Source organism: Aristolochia californica, unplaced genomic scaffold, assembly GCF_029961685.1.
Source record: "Aristolochia californica isolate CCGP_79_NKW_82.1479 unplaced genomic scaffold, dmAriCali1.0.hap1 SCAF_4, whole genome shotgun sequence".
NCBI lineage: Eukaryota > Viridiplantae > Streptophyta > Magnoliopsida > Piperales > Aristolochiaceae > Aristolochia > Aristolochia californica.
In genome coordinates, this window is record NW_027182103.1 from 46,581,550 (window position 1) to 46,600,155 (window position 18,606).

Consider the following 18,606-nt stretch of genomic DNA (forward strand, 5'->3'; position numbering starts at 1 on the left):
TCAGAGTTCAGCTAGGCCTGCTGGTTTCGCCAGGGGGTATCAGCAATAAGAAGACTTCCACCTCAGCCGCACAGAGTAAGTCATCTCCAGGCCAACTCAGCAAGACTTAGCTCTCCACCTCAGTAGCTCCTCCAGAAGAGTCTAGAATACTGTCTTCTCTGCCTTGTATTTTAGAAGAGTCTAGAATACTGTCTTCTCTGCCTTGTATTTTAGAAGAGTCTAGAATATACTACTATATAAATACCTCTTCATTTAAACAGATTTAATCGGAGAGAAAAATATCAACAATTGATTTTGGTGTTGTATCATTATTCGTTTCTTCTATCAAGTGGGAAATTGCAGGAACTGAAATTTGACGAGAAATTAAGATGAGACAACGATGCAATAACGATACAGAGCATCATAGTCGTACGGTGATACGTATCTGCTTCTGAATCCTTTGCATTCACGCCAAATCCTCTTTTTTCCGATCTTTGATCGTCACAGAGAGGATTAAAAACGCAAAAATCACGCTCATTACTTGCATCACCCACGTCTTCGTGGCTCTAACTGGACAGACTTTGATCTTGATAAACGCGCTCATGAAAACCTTTCGAATATTGAACCAGTCAATTCATCGTATATCGATTCGACAGGTCTCCAAGTTTTTTAATTGAAAGCTCCGGATCTCCACTCGCAAACTATCGATCACAAAGCGCTGAATCACGGAGGCTCTGTGGCCGCTTCATAGGATCATGTAAAGTCAAACAAGTCCATTTTATGAATTTGTCTGGCTGTCGTACGAGGGAGTAGACGGTCATGGCTGACAGCGATGGTCTCCGTTTTGTACGTACGTAAGGTTCTTCTTTGCTTGTTTGAAGAACATATCAAAGGCAGAGAAAGAGAGAGAGAGAGAGTTAAAATTATATGAAGGGACGCCTTCGTCTTCATCTGCAAGAGAGTTGTTGGTTTGTGAAGAATGGCGCAAAGATCACTCGAAGACACTCCTAAATGGGCTGTTGTCATCGTTTTTGTGTTCCTCTGCACCCTCTCTATGCTCATCGAAGCAGCGTTGCACCTGATGACCAAGGTACTACCACCCACAGAACTGCAGATATATCCTCTCACCATTTGTTTATAGCTAATGAAATATTAACCCGTTATCATGCCTGAGATTGCAGTTTCTGAAGCGATGCAAGAGGAAGCCCCTCAATCGAGCTCTGGAGAAGATAAAGACAGGTGAGAGAAGGCAAGTTTATTTTGGACAAACATGAACTGGGGCGGTTTTATTTTTATGGAAAGTGGGATGTTTATAATTATTATCGCAGGGTTAATGCAACTGGGATTCATCTCATTGCTTCTCGCCGTAGGAGAAGAACCCATATCCAGAATCTGTGTGAAAAAGCACGTAGCAGACTCTTTTCTCCCCTGCAGAGAAGAAAATATCTCCTCGGAACTTCTTGCGAGCTCCGCAACCAAGGCATCTGCCTTGAACAAGACAGATCCTGGTGGTAAAATGAAGAACGACTCCTGCGAGGCCAAGGTTTAAGTAGGGAAACTTGTGTCTAATTAGAAAAGCAAAGAAGGATAAAAACAATAAAAGGATCATTAATAATTACGAGCAATCCGGTTTCAGGAAGAGTGGTGTAGCTAAAGCTGAAATTTGTTATCATTGGCAGGGAATGCTCCCGTTCGTGTCGAGAGAAGGCATAACGGAGCTACACATATTCATCTTTGTTTTGGCAGTTTTTCACGTACTCTACTGTGTTCTAACCATGTTTCTTGGAACGGCCAAGGTAATTGGGATTCAATAAATTCCAAATATTCCTAACAGAGAAAAACGATGTCCAAAAGACACATCTTTCTAAGCCTCCTACCAATTAACTTGGTTTTTTCAAAGCCTTAGCATTCCATCTATTTTTCTTAGTTATCTCTCCTTACTGCTGAAAACACAGATGAAGCGCTGGAAAGCCTGGGAGGAAGAAACCAGAAGCCTCCATTACCAAATCGAAAACGGTGAAGTCCAATCCTGCACTTCCAAACGTGTAAAATCTTTTGTTTTTGGCAATCCATTTTTCTTAGTTTTCTAACAGATATAACGGCAGGCAAGCTTCAAATATTCTTTCTCCCAACGAATTGAATAAAATGTTTGTGCCCAGATTCAAGGAGGTTTGAACTCACTCGCCAGACACCATTTGGGAAACGCCACTTAAAGTTGTGGAGCACTCATTCATGCCTGCTCTGGCCTGTAAGTATTAATTACTTTCACCAGGTATTTTATGGAGAACGTCGGCATCATTTGAAAAGATCCTTTCCTCTCCAGGGTTGTTTTCTTCGCCAGTTTAGAAGATCTATAACCAAAGCAGATTACTTTACTCTTCGTACTGGATTCATCAAGGTAGGAGACGATAGCAGTTGCCACCGAAATAACCATCAAATTTGGGTTATTTGTAGATGTAACTACAATTCATTGCATGTCTGTGACAGACCCACCTCACCGTTGGCAGCAGTTTTAATTTCCAAAAGTTCCTTGCAAGAGCTTTTGATGATGACTTTGAGGTAGTGGTAGGAATAAGGTAAAACAAGATCTAACAGAATAGAATGTCAGAACCTTACCTCTCTATCCTGTTACGATGATATTTTATGTTGACATCTCACTGTTTGGATTGTCCAGTTTTTGGATTTGGATGTTCTCAATACTTTTCATATTATTCAGTGCCCATGGTAAGACAGCCTCCTCGTTGTATGTCTGCTTCTCTGTGGGAACTTCTCATGAATGTTTGTCTCGTTTCTTTTCTTGTAGCATTTTACAGCTATTTCTGGCTCCCCTTTATCCCACTCATAGTAAGCCCCTGCATCAAACATAATTATATAAAAATTAGATTGTATATACAAAAATTAAATGATATCTGCAGATGGTTTTGATTGTAGGAACAAAACTTCAAGTCATAATTACTCAGATGTGTCTGGAGAGTGGAAGCGAAGGAGCAGTAGTTAGAGGAACACTGCCTGTGAAACCTGATGACCATCTCTTCTGGTTCCGTCAACCTAGAGTCCTGCTCCATCTCATCCATTTCATTCTTTTCCAGGTAAGACAACCAATACCAGCATGCATTAAACAGTTTGTTTATCCAACCTCCATTTACTTCTAGATAATAATAAATGTCTTCAAACCCCATGGCAGAACTCCTTTCAGATAGCATTTTTCTCCTGGACATGGGTAGGTATCTGAAGTTGGTTAGCTTATGTCATTTGTATTGGGTATCCACGGCTGACCAAGTTGCAGAACAGTATGAGTTCGGGCTGAGGTCTTGCTTCCACTGGAAGACGGAGGATATAGTCCTCAGGATCACCTTGGGTGTGATGGTTCAACTTCTCTGCGGTTATGTAACCCTACCCCTCTACGCACTTGTGACACAGGTAAATGCACCTGTTAAACCTCAACCACCTAAGACACTGAAAAGAACAGAGTATTTACAACCACTGATAAAACCTAGAATTTATGCATTGCATGCTATTTTTATCATCTCCTGAAAAATTCTGCTGATAACTTTAAGGATCAATTTGAGTAAGAAACTGCTTCTCTTATATAAACCCACATGTTTTTTTCCAGAAAATATGGCCCTGTTTAGTTGAAGAGAGTGGAAACAAAAAAAAAAGGAAATATATTTCACTTAATCTCTGTTTCCAATCAAAGAGAAACCAAAAATCACAATTACCTAAAAACATTTGTCGGACAAATAATCTAGCCAATGAAACTGACTGCATTTATTTCTAGATGCCAAACCAAGAAACTGTCTTTTTAATTCTGAATCCATTTTTAATGGTCGAACAGATGGGTTCAGTGATGAGCAAGAGTGTATTCACAGAACGAGTGGTAAAGGGTCTCAAATATTGGCATTCCTTAGCTCGGCAGAACCTGTCAAGGAATGAATCCAGTGAAATAGGCCACTCGTTGATCTCCAACCGAAGAGAAACTTCATCAGATATGTTGGAATTAAGTTTGGATCATCATGATGCTATTCCTGCTATAGCTCAAAGTGCTCTGACACCAGAAATTACTGAAGAAGTAGCTCAGTCCAACAACATCACGAGGGAGACCTTCAATGGTGAGATCTCCTTTGCAACCTCATGGAGAGTAATAGCAGGTGGGAATAAATAATGAAGGAAATTTTTTCAACACTACAACAAACTAATATGAGGCATAGATGCAGTGCAACTTCAAAAGTATATATATCCAAGTGCTGGAGCTAACCAATTCCATTCTTGCTCCCTAGACAATGCACATATCATCAGCTCTGTATCAAGATCCCGCTTTCTTAGGGGGTTTCTTGTTTCATTATTAAACTTTTTCCTGAAAGTGAATTCCTTAACAATTTCATGGCTAGTTTCATGAACTGAAATAAATGATACCGAAGACTCCCAACAAACAAACTGTTCAAAAGAGAAATTCGACAACAATGCAAATGCACAAGTTTGTTTCCGCTGAAGGAAGCCTTCAACAAGAAGAAGTGTTAAAAAGAGATTATTCAAAAAAACGAAGAATTAAACCATCATAAGTCTGATGACAATTATCAATTTTCTTTGGTAAAAAAAGACAGCATGTTTCTGGTTGTGCCTGTTTTCTAAATTTCGATTTGCCAAGTGTTAATAGACAATGAGGCCATAGAAATATAGCAACCAAAACAATCCATAAATGCAGCTTAGTTCTGCTACTATGTATCTTTCAGGCAAGCTCTAATCAAAAGTAAAAAATAAAAAATTCCAGGTAAGCTATACCTGCAATTGAAGTCATGAACTTCCAAACACTACAATTTGCTCAAAATCAAATATTGGAAACAAACTTATCAGCTTTCTAACAGTCAAATAAATCAGGAGCAGACTCGAGCAAGCTATATATATATATATATATATATATTGAGAACTATGACAAAAATATTTTATTAACAGGAGAAGGTACAAACTCCCCAGGAGAGGGTACAATATAAGATACAGCAAGGTCATAGGAGACAATAAGCTATACAGTAAAATATATAGCAGAAAATCAAGCTGGTTTTTAATATAAAAAATTGTTGATGGAAAGCTCCATCCCTCTTGAAGGAGCTAGCTAGATCTTTGCACTTCAAGGAGCATGAAAACAGGGATGGAAACAGATACACATATTTCCTCTATTTCATCAACTGACAACAAGAAGCACGGAAGAGACCCAACTGATGACATATAATAATATGGGTAAACAAAATGAGAATGCGGTTGAACTCACTGAGTTTTTTTTTTTTTTTTTTTTTAAATAAACTAAACAACACTTCAAATCATGGGGAAAAAAAGCAATGAATTGCTAGAATAAAAAAGAGAACTTTATGCACTTTCTTCAAGGCCAGGAGGCAACCTTTATGTCAGGGAACATTCAGTTACTGAAAACATCAAAACTATAAGAATTAACCATTTGAAAAACAAAATGATTATAGATTAATAGAGATGCAATTATTGTAGCTTTTTTTTTTTTTTGCCACAAGACATAAGTTATTTATATCTGAAATGTCCAGTGTGCCTAAAAGCCTAAAATGTATCCTAACCTTTATTATATGTGATTGATGAATATAGCTTTAAGAAGAAAGTTTGATTTCCTTCCACAATGATCCATCTGTGAAATCGTCATAAAATAGTGCAAATCTTCTTTAGATTCTTTTTCCATCATTCCCTTCTAGAAAAAGAGATTAGCAACTTTTAAGCTGGTTAACTAGATATGATCAAGGTTATCTAACACTGAAAAATAGATACAATCAATAGCATAATTGAGAAAATAACTGAAATGGGATCTAAAGAATTGTCATTTAATCATTTCTAGGTTATGATGAGTTGACTTTACAAAGTATCATAGTGTAATAACTGAACTAAGGTCCAGAATACCATTTCTTCAGGTCTAAATTTTTACAAACTGACTTTCCTCAACTCAGAAGTAAAATTTTAAAAATTTTTTTTTTTTTTTTTAGAATAACTAAACACTAGCTACTTGAAAATTGCATCCGAAAAAGCACTAGGAAAATGATAAGCTGTTTACAATCTTGAATTTTTAATTTAATGTATAACAAAAGGCTTCACAAGTTTTATAAGATCAGTTCTTTTTGTAAAAAGAAGCCTCATCAGATCATTTTTTTTTTTTCAAAAAAGAAGTTTCATAAGATCAATTAGTTCAAGTGTGGTCTGACCTCCTGCAAAGAAATATGGTTTCATGCACTCAAGACTAGGGGTGGACACAGGTTGGGTAGAGTCAGTTTTTGAAAACTCAAACCCAACCCTGAACCCTCACCTCAAAACCCATCCCAATAGTCGCAACCCAAGCACAATCCCATCCCCACTTTGGTCCATAGCCCAATCTACCATTCATTGAATATAATAAAATCTTTATATAAAAATATTATATTGTCTAAATAAAGAATAAAAAAATATTCCAAAAATTAAATTTCTCTTTTTTTATTTTTAAATATATAATTATAATTTTTAAAAAAGGGTAAATAAGTTGTATAGGGTTGGATCAGGTCGGGTTTGGTAAAACCTGTTCCCGCTCTCCAATCCCCTGCAAGTTTTTTTCCTTAACCCCTTTCCTGACCCACGGGTGAAACTTGAAACCCATCCCCAGGGTTTTAGGGTCAGGTCATGTCATATTCCACATGAAACCTGACCCAGAGCCCACCCCTAGTTAAAACCCAAAGTTACCGCTATAATGTCTGTCTAGAGCAGCTTTATGTTCCTGGCAATCTTTTATATTGGCCAAATCTGGAATCTAACCGAAGGGTTATAGTTGTCCCAAGTGTCAAATAATTTACACGAGAAAAGTAAACTTTTAACCTTTGAAGCTAAGAAAAAAAAGAATTATAAGCATGAACAAGTGTATAGGCATCTGTTTGCATTCAAAGACACCTTTTCTCCCAAATACATGAGTCTAACATGAAGAAATGCATGTAGTTCAGTATCTGACCAATACATAAAGAATCAAAATAATAAATTATATAAATAATAATAACAAGATTTGAAAAGATCTACCTCAACTGTCACTAAATGTTTCTTTTGTAACCAATAGAATACCACAAAGAATAAATGATATAATCTTTTGCTGTCAAAAGCTGAAAACTTAATAAGAATAAGAAAAATCACAACAAAAGACAAAGAAGCTAACCACCAAATATGAAAGTGGCGAGTCCTTAACAGTGTTGGAGTTGGCAGTGACTGGTAACAGTGTCCATATTTATAACATAATTCATGCCAATATTTGCCTATGAATGATCCTAAGATATATTCAGACTAATTAGTTCAGTGTAAAGCCCTATTAGATTATACAAATAAAGAAAGCACTCCTAGTGAAATTCAAAGATAAACTCACTTCATCAAAACAAGGCCATAAAATGACCGAGATTAAATGTCTCTATTAGTCTTTCATACAAGTTTTGTAATTCAGAAATGCGGTAGATGTTGACTTTGTTGAAACAATTTTGATTTGGAAAGGCAAATTTCATGCAAAATGAAAATAATACATGGGAAAGAAAAAAAAAGTTCACACCATGACTATCTTTAAAATGTCTCCCCAAAAAAAGGTCATCAGTAATTTTGTACACAAGTTTATGCACAAAATAGCATCAATTAAAATCAACTAGCTTCCAACCTGTGCAAAGGGAGAATAGGACCAATCCATTAGCAAAATAAACTTCAAGAAAAATAATGGACTGATGGATAATCTGCATGAAAATATGAGATTCAAAACCAAAAGGAGTTATAAACAATTGCAGGTGAATTTTTTTAAAGAAAAAAGAAAATTCCACAAGAGGTTGAAGTTGCCCTAAAGTGGGCCGCGTGAGTAAAGGTTTCATACATTAAACTGAAATTTAGAATTTGTATTCAAGAAGAATCTCAATGAATTAGACAAATGTTTGAAATAATTAAATAAATTCACAAAATTAGTCCACTTATCACTTTTAGGCAAGAAAGGGGATGATTATTATAAATAAATTACAAGGATTCCCCTGATTTCTACTTTAATTCTTTATGGATGATGCCCATTTAGTAAATTTATTATAGTTATATAGCTTTGTTCAGTTCCCTGCATTATTGGCTGACATTTTGTTTAGTTAAGATGCCATTCTTAAAAAATAAGCCAAAACAAAATATAGAGAAAGATTTCGTAGAAAGAGAGTATAGCTGATTATGTACTAGATATATAATAGTCACTTCAGAACCGTGCGCAAACAAGCTTCAACAATGGCAATTAGTTTAATAAAAATAGTTTGCCCATTAACCAGGAAAATTTGCATTCATGCTGCACTGATTCTACCTCATTCCTCCATGTAGCGGGTATTAGAGGAATACAAGAATTCTTTTTTTGGATGTTGATTACACACACACATACATTCCTTAACCCTAGCGAGAGTTGAACCCAAGACCTAACAAACACAAGACTTGAGCCAAAAGCCCGAGTCACAAATACGAGATATCCACAAATTCATAAGCTCCATATTTATCTAAGCTTGTAAATTAAGTCTAATAAAACCAGCACATATATGAAAAAAGAACTATAATAGGCACGAAAAATATTTATTGTACGGGCTTTTATCTTTAAAAAAATAGTAAACATGAGCTCTAACATCTTCAAAAAATCAATCTAAACAAGAATTAACAAAAATACAGATATATCAAACACATCTTAGTCAAACAAATACTTGAGGGTTTATTAAGGGTGTATGTATAATTTTTATTTTTATTTTGGGAATGGCAGTTGTCATAATCTTGAGAAACCGGTCAAGATGAAATGATGGAATGTTCCTCACCAAGCCCATCAAGAAAGTCGACAGAGAAAAAAAACTTATTTTATAGAAGAGGAAAACAGGAATAGGATCCTAATGACAGAATCTTTTTTTTAACTTTAGTCAAGGTGAGGAAGATGGACATCAATTAACTAGGAAATGGACAAAGAACCACTGAACCAAGGTACCTGTAAGCAGTGGAAGCCATGGAAAACAGTTCCACTGCATCCCCAACTGGTAAGCATTTCTTGCTTTCTCAAAAATCTTCAAGAATGATTTCAACTACCTTAGAAATTGAACTTCAGTGATGCTCTGAAATTACCTTTAACGTCATTGAGGACATCATATCCCACACAGGAGAAAAAAATATATCAGCTTGAGGCAGCAGCTCGGCTATAGGAATGCTTGAATATCATCAGCCTCTCAACAAAAAGATATACTTGGGAGTCATCAACTTGTTGCCAGTAAAATTTGTCGGAACTGTCAATACTTACATGCTACAGTTTCAACTATTTTCTACAAGCCACAAAATTTGTTATATTGCTCAGAGAGAACCAAACAAAGGAAAGCAGCATGACAACATGCTGCTTATAGGCAGAGCATAAAGAAACGATTCAGAGCTATCAACTACAAAACTTTGGAGTATACATCTCTGAAGTGTACACCTTTCACAGACATTCATCTAACTTCCCTGCAGCCCTCCTACTAAGATTTCCTTTCATTCTTTCCAGTTAATCCAAGGTTGCTTGATTGTTAAAATCTTCCCAATTGCAGCACAGATGCATAGCTTTTCAAATTTACAATGGAATGTAGCTTGACCAGGATCTAATGGCACCAGTGTGCAGTTCCTGAAGAAAAATTTCATACTCATCCTACTAAATAGAGTATGAGTACTCTCTCTGTGACAACTGCATTCTTTTGGCATAGTTTCCATACTTCGTGAAATTTCCTTGTGATGCATATGTCCAACATTCTTGCAACCACAAATTCTACAACAGATTCCACCATATTGTTTTATTGCCATACAATGTTCAGTAAGAAGAAATTTTCTAATTGTTGACAATAATGTCACAGAACATGTTTCCACCACATCATGAATATCCTCTATTGTTGAGCCACCTTGATTAGATTTCCAGTCATCAATAATAATTTCCCGAATCAGCACTTGAATTTTGTGAACACATCCAGAACAACAGCTATAGAGACACAATGTTTCAGGGGTAGATGTATCTTTCTTGTGCTCTTGGATATCAGATTTAACAATTCCAACAGGTTCACAAGAGTTAAATCCATCTTCAATACTACCTCTCACATAACCACCATTACGTTCAGAATCCATCATGGAACTTTTTGAAGGTTTTGATGAATCGAGTACCTCATGGATAGTCCCATTAGGTACTATAGCTTCTGGCCTGTGAGGCTTTTCATAAGCAACTGAACTGGAACCACATGCAGAATCATGAACAGGAGGGGACCTGGGAGACAATGGAACTCTCCCTTGGGTTATTTCCACTCCATTATCCAAAACTCCTACCGTAGGGCTAAGGACATTGGGACCAATTAGCTCTTTGTTGGAATTCTCATTGGCTGCCAAGCAAGAATTCTCTATTTGTGGGCCCATAATGCCTCTGTCATTATCCTGCAGAGCAATAAGAGCTACTTCTTTGTCTGAAGAATTTCTCCCACCATTTTCTGTGAGAAATCCATTTGGGTTGTCTTGTACCACCTTCATTCTTACTTCTTCCAGATTTCTGTCAGAGAAACTTGGCATGCTCTCACTGATTTCAACAACGGGTATACTGCGTGCATGTTCATCTATTTCACCAAATCTTCCCTCAGTTGAAGGCCTAGAGTTTGATGTGGAAGCTTGAGTTTCAATCTCCAAACTGCAAAAACAATGAAATTAGAGGTCTGAGAAAATAGTGACTCAAATTGACAGCATTTGAAAGTGCATTTGAGCTAACTGTCCACAGACCGAGACCCAAACAGTGACACCTCTATTGACAAGTCAAATTGACCTATGATTGATCTAATTAACTAAGCACTCTAAGGCTGTTAAAGTTTAAAATTTTCGTGCTAACAAAAGCAATGATCACCAAAGGAAGTAGAAACTTGAAGTTTATGAACAGGGGAAGAGAGAGAGAGAGAGAGAGAGAGATTATAATGAAACTTGTAACAAGTCAAAAGACAATAAAATCTAGTAAGGCAAAGCAGGAATTCATGGATCTTATGAGTTGAGTAATTTCCCAAATCAGCTCAAACTAGTTCCAGGTATTCTTCATTGTGCGGAACAAGCCTTTAGCTATATTGCAACATCAGTGGGTGGAGTAAAGTGCATGTTTGTTCGATCAATTCACGTTTCAAAGAAACATTCCGAAAAAAAGGGTAAGTTCTTCAAGGCAGTGAAGACTGTACCTATATAATGAGTAGGCCCAGCTGTTGACCACATCTTCAAAATAAGCCACTTGTGATAAAAGACGGAGGAACCGGTATCTATCTTTCCCGCTCAATATTTTAGAATTAGTCTGTTCAACTAAGAGCTCCAAAACTCTCCGAACCTCCAAAGAAACTTCTGAAACTGATGTATAAAGACCTCTATATGCCAATAAACCTACAGCTATGAGGCCCCTCACAACAGAGTTTTCATTGGTTTTACCTCCACTAGCTGCCTTCTCCACAGAGATGTTAGGCCGTATAACACAAGAATTGAAAGGCCAGCCCTTCCAAGGCCCATTAATGCCTGTACACGGACCTTCTTTTAGTTTTGAGGTAGCCCAACAAAGTTCAGCAAAATGAGGATACCGTAGAATCTGATAGCCAAATGCAGCTATTGAAGACAACAAACTGGATTTCCCTTTTGTCCTTAGAGAAAGATTTCTTACGAGAGACTCTTGATGAGGCTGAATACCAACCTTAGCCTCCTTGGCACCAAGTCTAGTCAAGGAGCACGATTTTTTGCCCCCCTCAGTATCTTCCATAGATGCTTTAGTCGACACCTCATGGATTTCAACATCTGAATCCACTTCCTTATCATGACAAAAGTTAATTTTGTGCTGAGCTTCAGTCATATGAGTTTTGTGATGAATCAATTGGATGTACTGCTTGATCAAATCCCATGATAATCTCTCAGCAGACAAATCAAAGACCAAGTCATGATTGAATCCACCATCAAGGTGCAAAAAGAACCGTGGTATTGTGTGCTCATGATTACTTGAACTGGTACCATTTGGCACATCACTAGTAAAAAACTGTTTTACTCTATGAGGAAGCATTGAATCAGAGGTCTCATAAGTAGCCTGTAATGGAAGAAAGACAAGAATTTATTTCATGATATCATCCATTATACTAGTAGACAAACTTCACATCCAGAATAAAAGGATCTTAAAATTAAATACTATTTGTTTTCCATATCCAACAATAGCCTTACCAGAATAATTAAGGATGAAGAGTTGCTCATAGAATCCACCTGTTCAACAAATGAATTCCACGCTTCTGTACACATTCTCACCACCTTTCCAGCCGTTTGGCTATGGATATCATCAATGGCCCATAAATCAATCCTCGGCATGTAGATTACGCACCTCCCAATGCATGAACATTTCACTAGCAGGAAGTTGTACATGAATATTAGGATAATTTCAGAACCATTAATAAAGAAAAATTTTAAACTGAGCTTCTGCATTTTATGAGCAAGACAACAAAAAAAGTAGATGGAGACATACATAGAATTCGTGTTAACCCTTGAATCATATCTCCACGACCTTCCTGTGAAATAGTAGCCAAATTAGCTTTGTGCACTTCAACATGACCAACAAACCCATGGAGAAGACAAGCAGCCAAATGTCGCTGGCCACACCGACGGTTTCCTGCAACCAGCATCCGGAATCCTGATTTTGTCTCCAGTGATACAGTACTTTTTCTCACCAGACCTCCACCCAAATGAGCCCCTTTTGGATTAAATTTACAGAATACAGGATTTGAATTCTCAAAGTCATCATTGTGACCATTCTCTAAGACCTCAGGAGCAGAGAAACTTGACAACCCACTCAAAAAGCCAGTCACAACTAGAATTCTCTCCACTTCATTTGCAATAGCAGGTTCTTGCATCAGTTCACGGAGATGGGCCCAAGAGGACAAGGAAGGAATTTTTGTTCGCTCCAAAGCAGAGAAAACCACATCTTTCAACAACTTGGCAGCTTTACAAAGTGAAAGAGGCAACCAGATCCTTTCATCAAGACAAAGGGAAATAAGCAAGTGTGTTATTGGTAGCAAAAGACAAGGAAAGAGATGAGGCTGAAGTGGCGAGGAGACTACATCATTTGCAGATATTCCTGCTTCTCTGCGAGAACATGGAGGAGGAGCACAAGCAAGAGCAGCTAACCAATCCTGTTCTTCCACTGTAAAATGTGGAAGAGAAAGCCTCCTACCATGATAAGAATACCTCTCAGCAGCAGACAAAAGTTCCTGCAAGGCACAGTTCCTTTTAAGAGCAATCATGGTTGCTTGGGTACAAAGAGCCTGAAGGTCAGCACCTGCATACCCTGCTGTCTTTTCAGCTATCCAATTAAGCAAGGACCCAGAGACTGGTTTTGACCACCCTTGTGTGTGAAGTGAAAGAATTGTGGACCTATCCTTCAATGAGGGCAATGGGAAATATATCTCCCTGTCAAATCTCCCCGGTCGCCTCAAAGCTGGGTCCAAGGCCTCAGGCCGGTTTGTTGCACCAATCACAATGACTGAGCCTCGAGATTTCAGACCATCAAGCAAAGCAAGTAATGTAGACACAACAGAACTATGTGTCTGGTCTTGCTGCTTTGAACGCCGAGGAGCCAAACCATCAATCTCATCAAAGAAAATTATGGATGGCTGAGTTTTCTCAGCAACCTGAAACAACAGCCGAAGCTGGCGCTCAGCATCACCAACATATTTTCCCAAACAATCAGCACCCTTGCGAGCGAAATATGCAATCCGTTTGTCACCATGGGAACATGCACCAATCAAAGCCCTGACAACTAGAGTTTTGCCTGTGCCAGGATAACCATGCAAAAGGACTCCTCTAGGAGGGGTTATCCCAAGCGTACTAAAAAATTCAGGATATAAAAGAGGTAAAATGACCACTTCCTTCATGCATTGGATCACACCCTGGAGCCCAGCTACACTTTCAAAACCAGGATATAATTTTTCATTTTGATTATAGGCTTCTCCGCCGATATAAGTAGGTAAAATCCTCTGAAGGTCTCTATGAAGCCTCCGCCCTTCACGTCTTAAGAACTCCTCATCCTCCCCGCAGTTCTCTAACCACCTTTCCTCAGCTTCAAGATCTTTCCTTGAGGCTTCATTGGATAATTTTCTTGTATCCAACTTCAATTTTTTAGCTTTCAATTTTTTTATTCGCTGCAAATAGTGTGACCCATGTGGCTGGAAAAGGTGACGATGATCAGCACAAGCAATGAGAAATTTGCGATGATCAAATATGGAACCTTCAGCACGTGCACAAGGCTGCAGCAACAAACGTTGTCTAAGTGCAAATAAAGGGAGTGAAAATCAAATCTAAAGAAAAGCTAAAAGCACCTCAAGTTTTCAAGTATAAAGATAGTCTGACCAAGTGATACGTTTTGGGGCACCGATCAACGCGACAGCCAATAGTTGCTCCAGGACTCCCACAGCGACTACATTTCAGTGCTCTTCCCCGGCAAAGTGCTGCTCTGACATTTTTCAAGCATCCTAAACCAGCAAAATACACCTGAAAAAGTCATTGCATGAGTTTTTTCAGTAAAGTAAATCATCAGACGACGCCCCAATAATTAAGAGTAAAAAACTAATACATTCTTCTATTTATTGCCAAATACCTGTACAGCATGGGAGCAGAAAATTGTTGAACATAAGGCCAATAATGGCAGCCATTTCATATGTAAGCTTCCTTATAGTCCAAATTTTGACAGCCATAGATGCTCCAATTTGGTGGCATTATTGTTAAATGATATCAATAGTTCAGCATTTAGTACAACAGCTATTTCAGAAGGAACCAGATCATAGTTCAGTGGAGATCAAAGCTCTTACATACACACTATATTTATTATAGAATCACAGACATTCCTGATTTTTGTATACACCACTCTCTAAGAGGTAGCTGAAACTATGTATCTTAAGAGGCTGGCCCATGAGATGATGTATAATAGAGACAAAAACATGCTAAATCACGTTAATGAGAAACAAATACCAATACAACTCACTAGCCCAAAAATGTGTTCACAGAGATGAGCATTTTGTCCTTGATTCCTTACAGACAGATGTTTTTAAGTCAGTGGTCACTAGATATTAGTCCCTTTTTCTTCCTCTCAGTTTTGTAGAGTCCTAGAAGGTGTTTGTTTTATCTAGCACTTTTGAGGCTTCAGTTGTTTTACTTTATCACTTTCTTAGTAATTTGTTTTATCCAATGCCCCCCACAGAAAATGTAATCACAACAAAAGATGCAAATTATCATCTTCAATCCACAAAGTTATGTTATGTGCATACAAGAAACTTAAATTATACAGAACCTACAAATAATTATAAGGATATCGAAGATATTCACTGTTGTATAAAAGCCAAAAGAATGTTTCAGTAACAAAAAGATCACTAACCATACTTTTGGAATGATTAACAGTTCACTACTAGACAAAAATCTGGGCAAGTTTCAAATAACTATAACAACAGAATCAATCACAAATAAGTCACAAGAAGAATCCATAATCAGTACACAAAATAAGGAAAGTCAACGAATCAACCTCTGGACTCCAGACTGCACAGTGCTGATGAACCCACACTCCTGCAATACCAAAACGATCATGTATGGGACCCAAGAGAGGTCCAAGCCAACCAGGTTCATGGTCAAATCCATCCCACATGTCATAGTTTGGTTCTTCAGACGCAGACAAACCACAGTATGCCTCATTATCGCTATCACCAAAATCTCGAATCAGTTTCCCAGGGGGCTTCCCATCTGTCCCACCACCACATAAACCACATCGACGTCCTTCCCTTATCTGAGACCTCTCAATATTAGCATCCTTTGAAACAGGATTCAAATTATCCAACTTATGTACATGTTCCAGAGGCCCTTTTGTTGCACTTGTATCTTCAGCATCGTCACCTAAAATAATATTATCAGCTTCCTTTTCTGGCTCACAGTTTGGTTGTTCAAGCTGGTCATTGCCATGCTCAGTCATCTGTTCCTCAAAGTTGTGAGGTGGCCTCGCATCAGGTTCACATTCAGCTGGAATTGGGTGGTTCTTGTCCTCAACTTGTTGGATTGTGTTATTCAATTGTGAAGGGCCTTCATTGATGGAATTTGACATATCCTCATTTGAAAAAGAAGAGGCTTGATTGTTGGAGATCAATTCTGCCTCCTTCATGGATGAAGGAGATTCATTAGAGGAATTTGATATGGGCTCTTTTCCGGTGATAATTTCAACCTCTACCTTGTTATCAGGTAAAAGGATAGTTGGATCTCCACTCTTTTCCAAATGGGCAGAATCCTTCACTTCGCAAGTCCTCTTAGGCTTCACCAGCTTTTGTTCTTGCTTTCCTCTATCCAATTCCTGAAAAAGCTTTCTTTTACCCTTTTCATTGGTTGAAGAGAAGGTGGCATTTCTAGCCCTAGATCTAAGGCGTGTCTTCCAATTCCCCGATTCTTTCAAATCGTCGGCTAGCGAACGTTCACGAAATTGATCACTTTTCTCTGTATTGTCGGGGGCTGCTCTTTTATTATTTGATTTGTTGGGAGTTCTTTTAAACCTGCGTTTCTTCTTTTTTTGGGGAGAGGGAGAGCTGTTAAGAGCAATAGGGGGTCTTCTGACGCGCGTGCTCCGGCGTACGGAAGCTGGGTCTGGTTCGAAGGGCCGAGGGGCTTCCACAGGTAGTTGGATGGGCTCCACGACATGGTCGCGGATGGCATCAAGTCTTTTTTGTTTCTTCCGTGCTCGGGGGAAAGGTCGTCGGGATTGGGGTGTTGAGGCAGCCGTTGGGGCGGGTTTTCTTCGCTTGCGACCCGTTGCTATACAGTCGCCCGCCAGCTCCCCTGAATCGGATAAGTGCATGACAAGAAAGAAAGACACAGAGGAGTTTACAATAACTGTCTGCGACGCCTGACTCCTGCTCTCGGATTCCAAATGCTCCTCAAAGGAAGGAAATGACTATTGAGACGAAACTGACCTGTTTCTCAGAGGCGTGATGAGGAAAGAGGAAGAGAACAGCGGAAGGAAAGGTATTCGAGAAAATGCCTTGGACAACGAAGCTTCGTCTCCAACTGCCATGATGCTTAGCTTCTTCAATTCCTTGATTGGGTGTTCCAGCGCCTTCTCTGATTTCGCACACACGATCTCCGGCTTTGTTGGTTGTAGTAGTCTCTAGGCCTGTTACTTAGGAGCGTAAGAGAGGTGTGAAACTCTGAGAGACGTACACGCCCCGTTCAAAACCAAGGGGCTCTTTTGTTTCGTCTCACAACAAAACGTTCCTTGCCTTTCCCACCCAACGTTACCGCCAAACAAAAATTTGTGTGCATGGGGTTTCATACAAAAATCAAATCGAGAGTTCAACAGATTAACTTGAGAGAAAAGCCACGATCCCTCATTTCATTTCCATCGCATGACTCGGAATAATGAAAACTGCCGCCTCTCCCACCAACAAGGAATCAAATCTCTTCATTCCGAAAGCCCAAAAATGGTGCCAGAAAACCCCTACCTGAAGATATTACCCCACCATGTAGCATCATCTGGTATTAGTAAATCATTGTCCACTAACTTAGAGAGGTCGACCCTTCTAATTGCACACGAATGATGAAAGTGAACCTGTTTTTTTTTTTTTGCTTTCTTTCTTTCATTTGAATGGGATTTTCATTTATAATCTTTTTACTAGAACATAATACTAGTAAATCCACAACTTAGAACTGAATTTGAGCTTTATCTTCCATTAAAGGAAAAATAAGAAGTAATATCCTTCATCAAGAAATATACTGGGTCATTTTTGTCTTTATTGGTTTTTTTTTTAAAAAAAATTTCGGGATGAGTAGATGGCTGGTTCAATTCCAATTCTCTGAATAGTTAGCAGTGTCTAGTCAAGACGGAAAGCACTTTGAAAGCAAAACGGGTTCCATACGCTGGTGTTGGCTTTTGCCGATGTCATCAAATCAATGAAACTCAAAAGAAGCTTGCCGTAACTCGTACGTAAAAGCCTGGCAGAATGTTTATCTAAATTAGATACTCAAGACGGCGGTGCGTGCAAAGGTAATCAACCTCGCAGACTTCCGGACGCAATTCCAGGCATGGATCGTAGCAAATTCGAACTTATTTGATCTGAATATTTCAGATACAAGTAGTGTTGATTTTATTGGCAAAAAACAGCTTTAGATGCTGAAGGACCGAACGATCGTCTTTGAAGTTTGAGTTAAAAAACTATAAACAAACTAAAGAAAGAATTAGAAAGAATAATTAGAATAGATAACATTTTTATTAAAAAATATTATGTTAATGAGCCAATTCATGAATTAACAAGCCGAACTTGGAAAATCTTGATGCGCACTGCTTACCTCATCCGATTCTTGAAGAGGAATTCCACATGGTCATGAATTCGAAGATGGGGACTGCCCATCAATGGAAGCCTCCGTTGATTCATCATGCTCCTCATACCCATGGCTTCATACAAACAGAAATACAGTCTCATTAGAAAAGAAGGTAAACAAAACATGAAGTCAGTGAAAAGGGAATTGGAACACGAATAGGTTGTAAAAACTCCAGACATCGTATCGCCAGACATTTGGGCATGTTGGTTATTACCTAAACATCACATTCATAAT

General features: G+C 38.4%; 2 protein-coding genes across 4 annotated transcripts; one reads left to right on the top strand and one right to left on the bottom strand.

Moving 5' to 3' along the window:
• Positions 1-958: 958 nt before the first annotated feature.
• On the top strand, positions 959-3,211 carry LOC137961995 (MLO-like protein 12). The gene is made up of 12 exons (XM_068808679.1): positions 959-1,069; positions 1,161-1,218; positions 1,308-1,522; positions 1,659-1,775; positions 1,935-1,995; positions 2,139-2,227; positions 2,303-2,377; positions 2,467-2,555; positions 2,654-2,703; positions 2,783-2,823; positions 2,895-3,068; positions 3,164-3,211. The coding sequence occupies exons 1-12, from the start codon at positions 959-961 to the stop codon at positions 3,209-3,211; spliced, it is 1,128 nt and encodes a 375-aa protein (XP_068664780.1).
• LOC137961994 (uncharacterized) lies at positions 2,175-17,404 on the bottom strand. Of its 3 annotated transcripts, XR_011115102.1 has the most exons (8): positions 15,542-17,404; positions 14,377-14,517; positions 12,497-14,273; positions 12,202-12,377; positions 11,190-12,070; positions 9,097-10,660; positions 2,936-3,435; positions 2,175-2,831 (listed from the first exon to the last, which is right to left on the bottom strand). XR_011115102.1 is itself a non-coding variant. In XM_068808678.1 (6 exons), the coding sequence occupies exons 1-6, from the start codon at positions 16,850-16,852 to the stop codon at positions 9,493-9,495; spliced, it is 5,454 nt and encodes a 1,817-aa protein (XP_068664779.1). In that variant the 5' UTR covers positions 16,853-17,404; the 3' UTR covers positions 8,965-9,492. The 3 variants fall into 3 exon arrangements, 1 of the variants encoding a protein (XP_068664779.1); XR_011115103.1 differs by lacking the exon at positions 2,936-3,435; XM_068808678.1 differs by lacking the exons at positions 2,175-2,831; positions 2,936-3,435 and having other exon boundaries at positions 8,965-10,660.
• Between the last annotated feature and the right edge of the window lie 1,202 nt (positions 17,405-18,606).

Coding starts and splice junctions, on each gene's coding strand:
- LOC137961994 (XM_068808678.1), bottom strand. CDS start 16,852: ATGCACTTATCCGATTCAGGGGAGCTGGCGGGCGACTGTATAGCAACG. Junction 12,071..12,201: donor CTTCATCCTTAATTATTCTG/GTAAGGCTATTG, acceptor CTTCCATTACAG/GCTACTTATGAGACCTCTGA. Junction 10,661..11,189: donor TGGGCCTACTCATTATATAG/GTACAGTCTTCA, acceptor TTGTTTTTGCAG/TTTGGAGATTGAAACTCAAG.
- LOC137961995 (XM_068808679.1), top strand. CDS start 959: ATGGCGCAAAGATCACTCGAAGACACTCCTAAATGGGCTGTTGTCATC. Junction 2,228..2,302: donor ATTCATGCCTGCTCTGGCCT/GTAAGTATTAAT, acceptor TTTCCTCTCCAG/GGTTGTTTTCTTCGCCAGTT. Junction 3,069..3,163: donor TCCATTTCATTCTTTTCCAG/GTAAGACAACCA, acceptor ACCCCATGGCAG/AACTCCTTTCAGATAGCATT.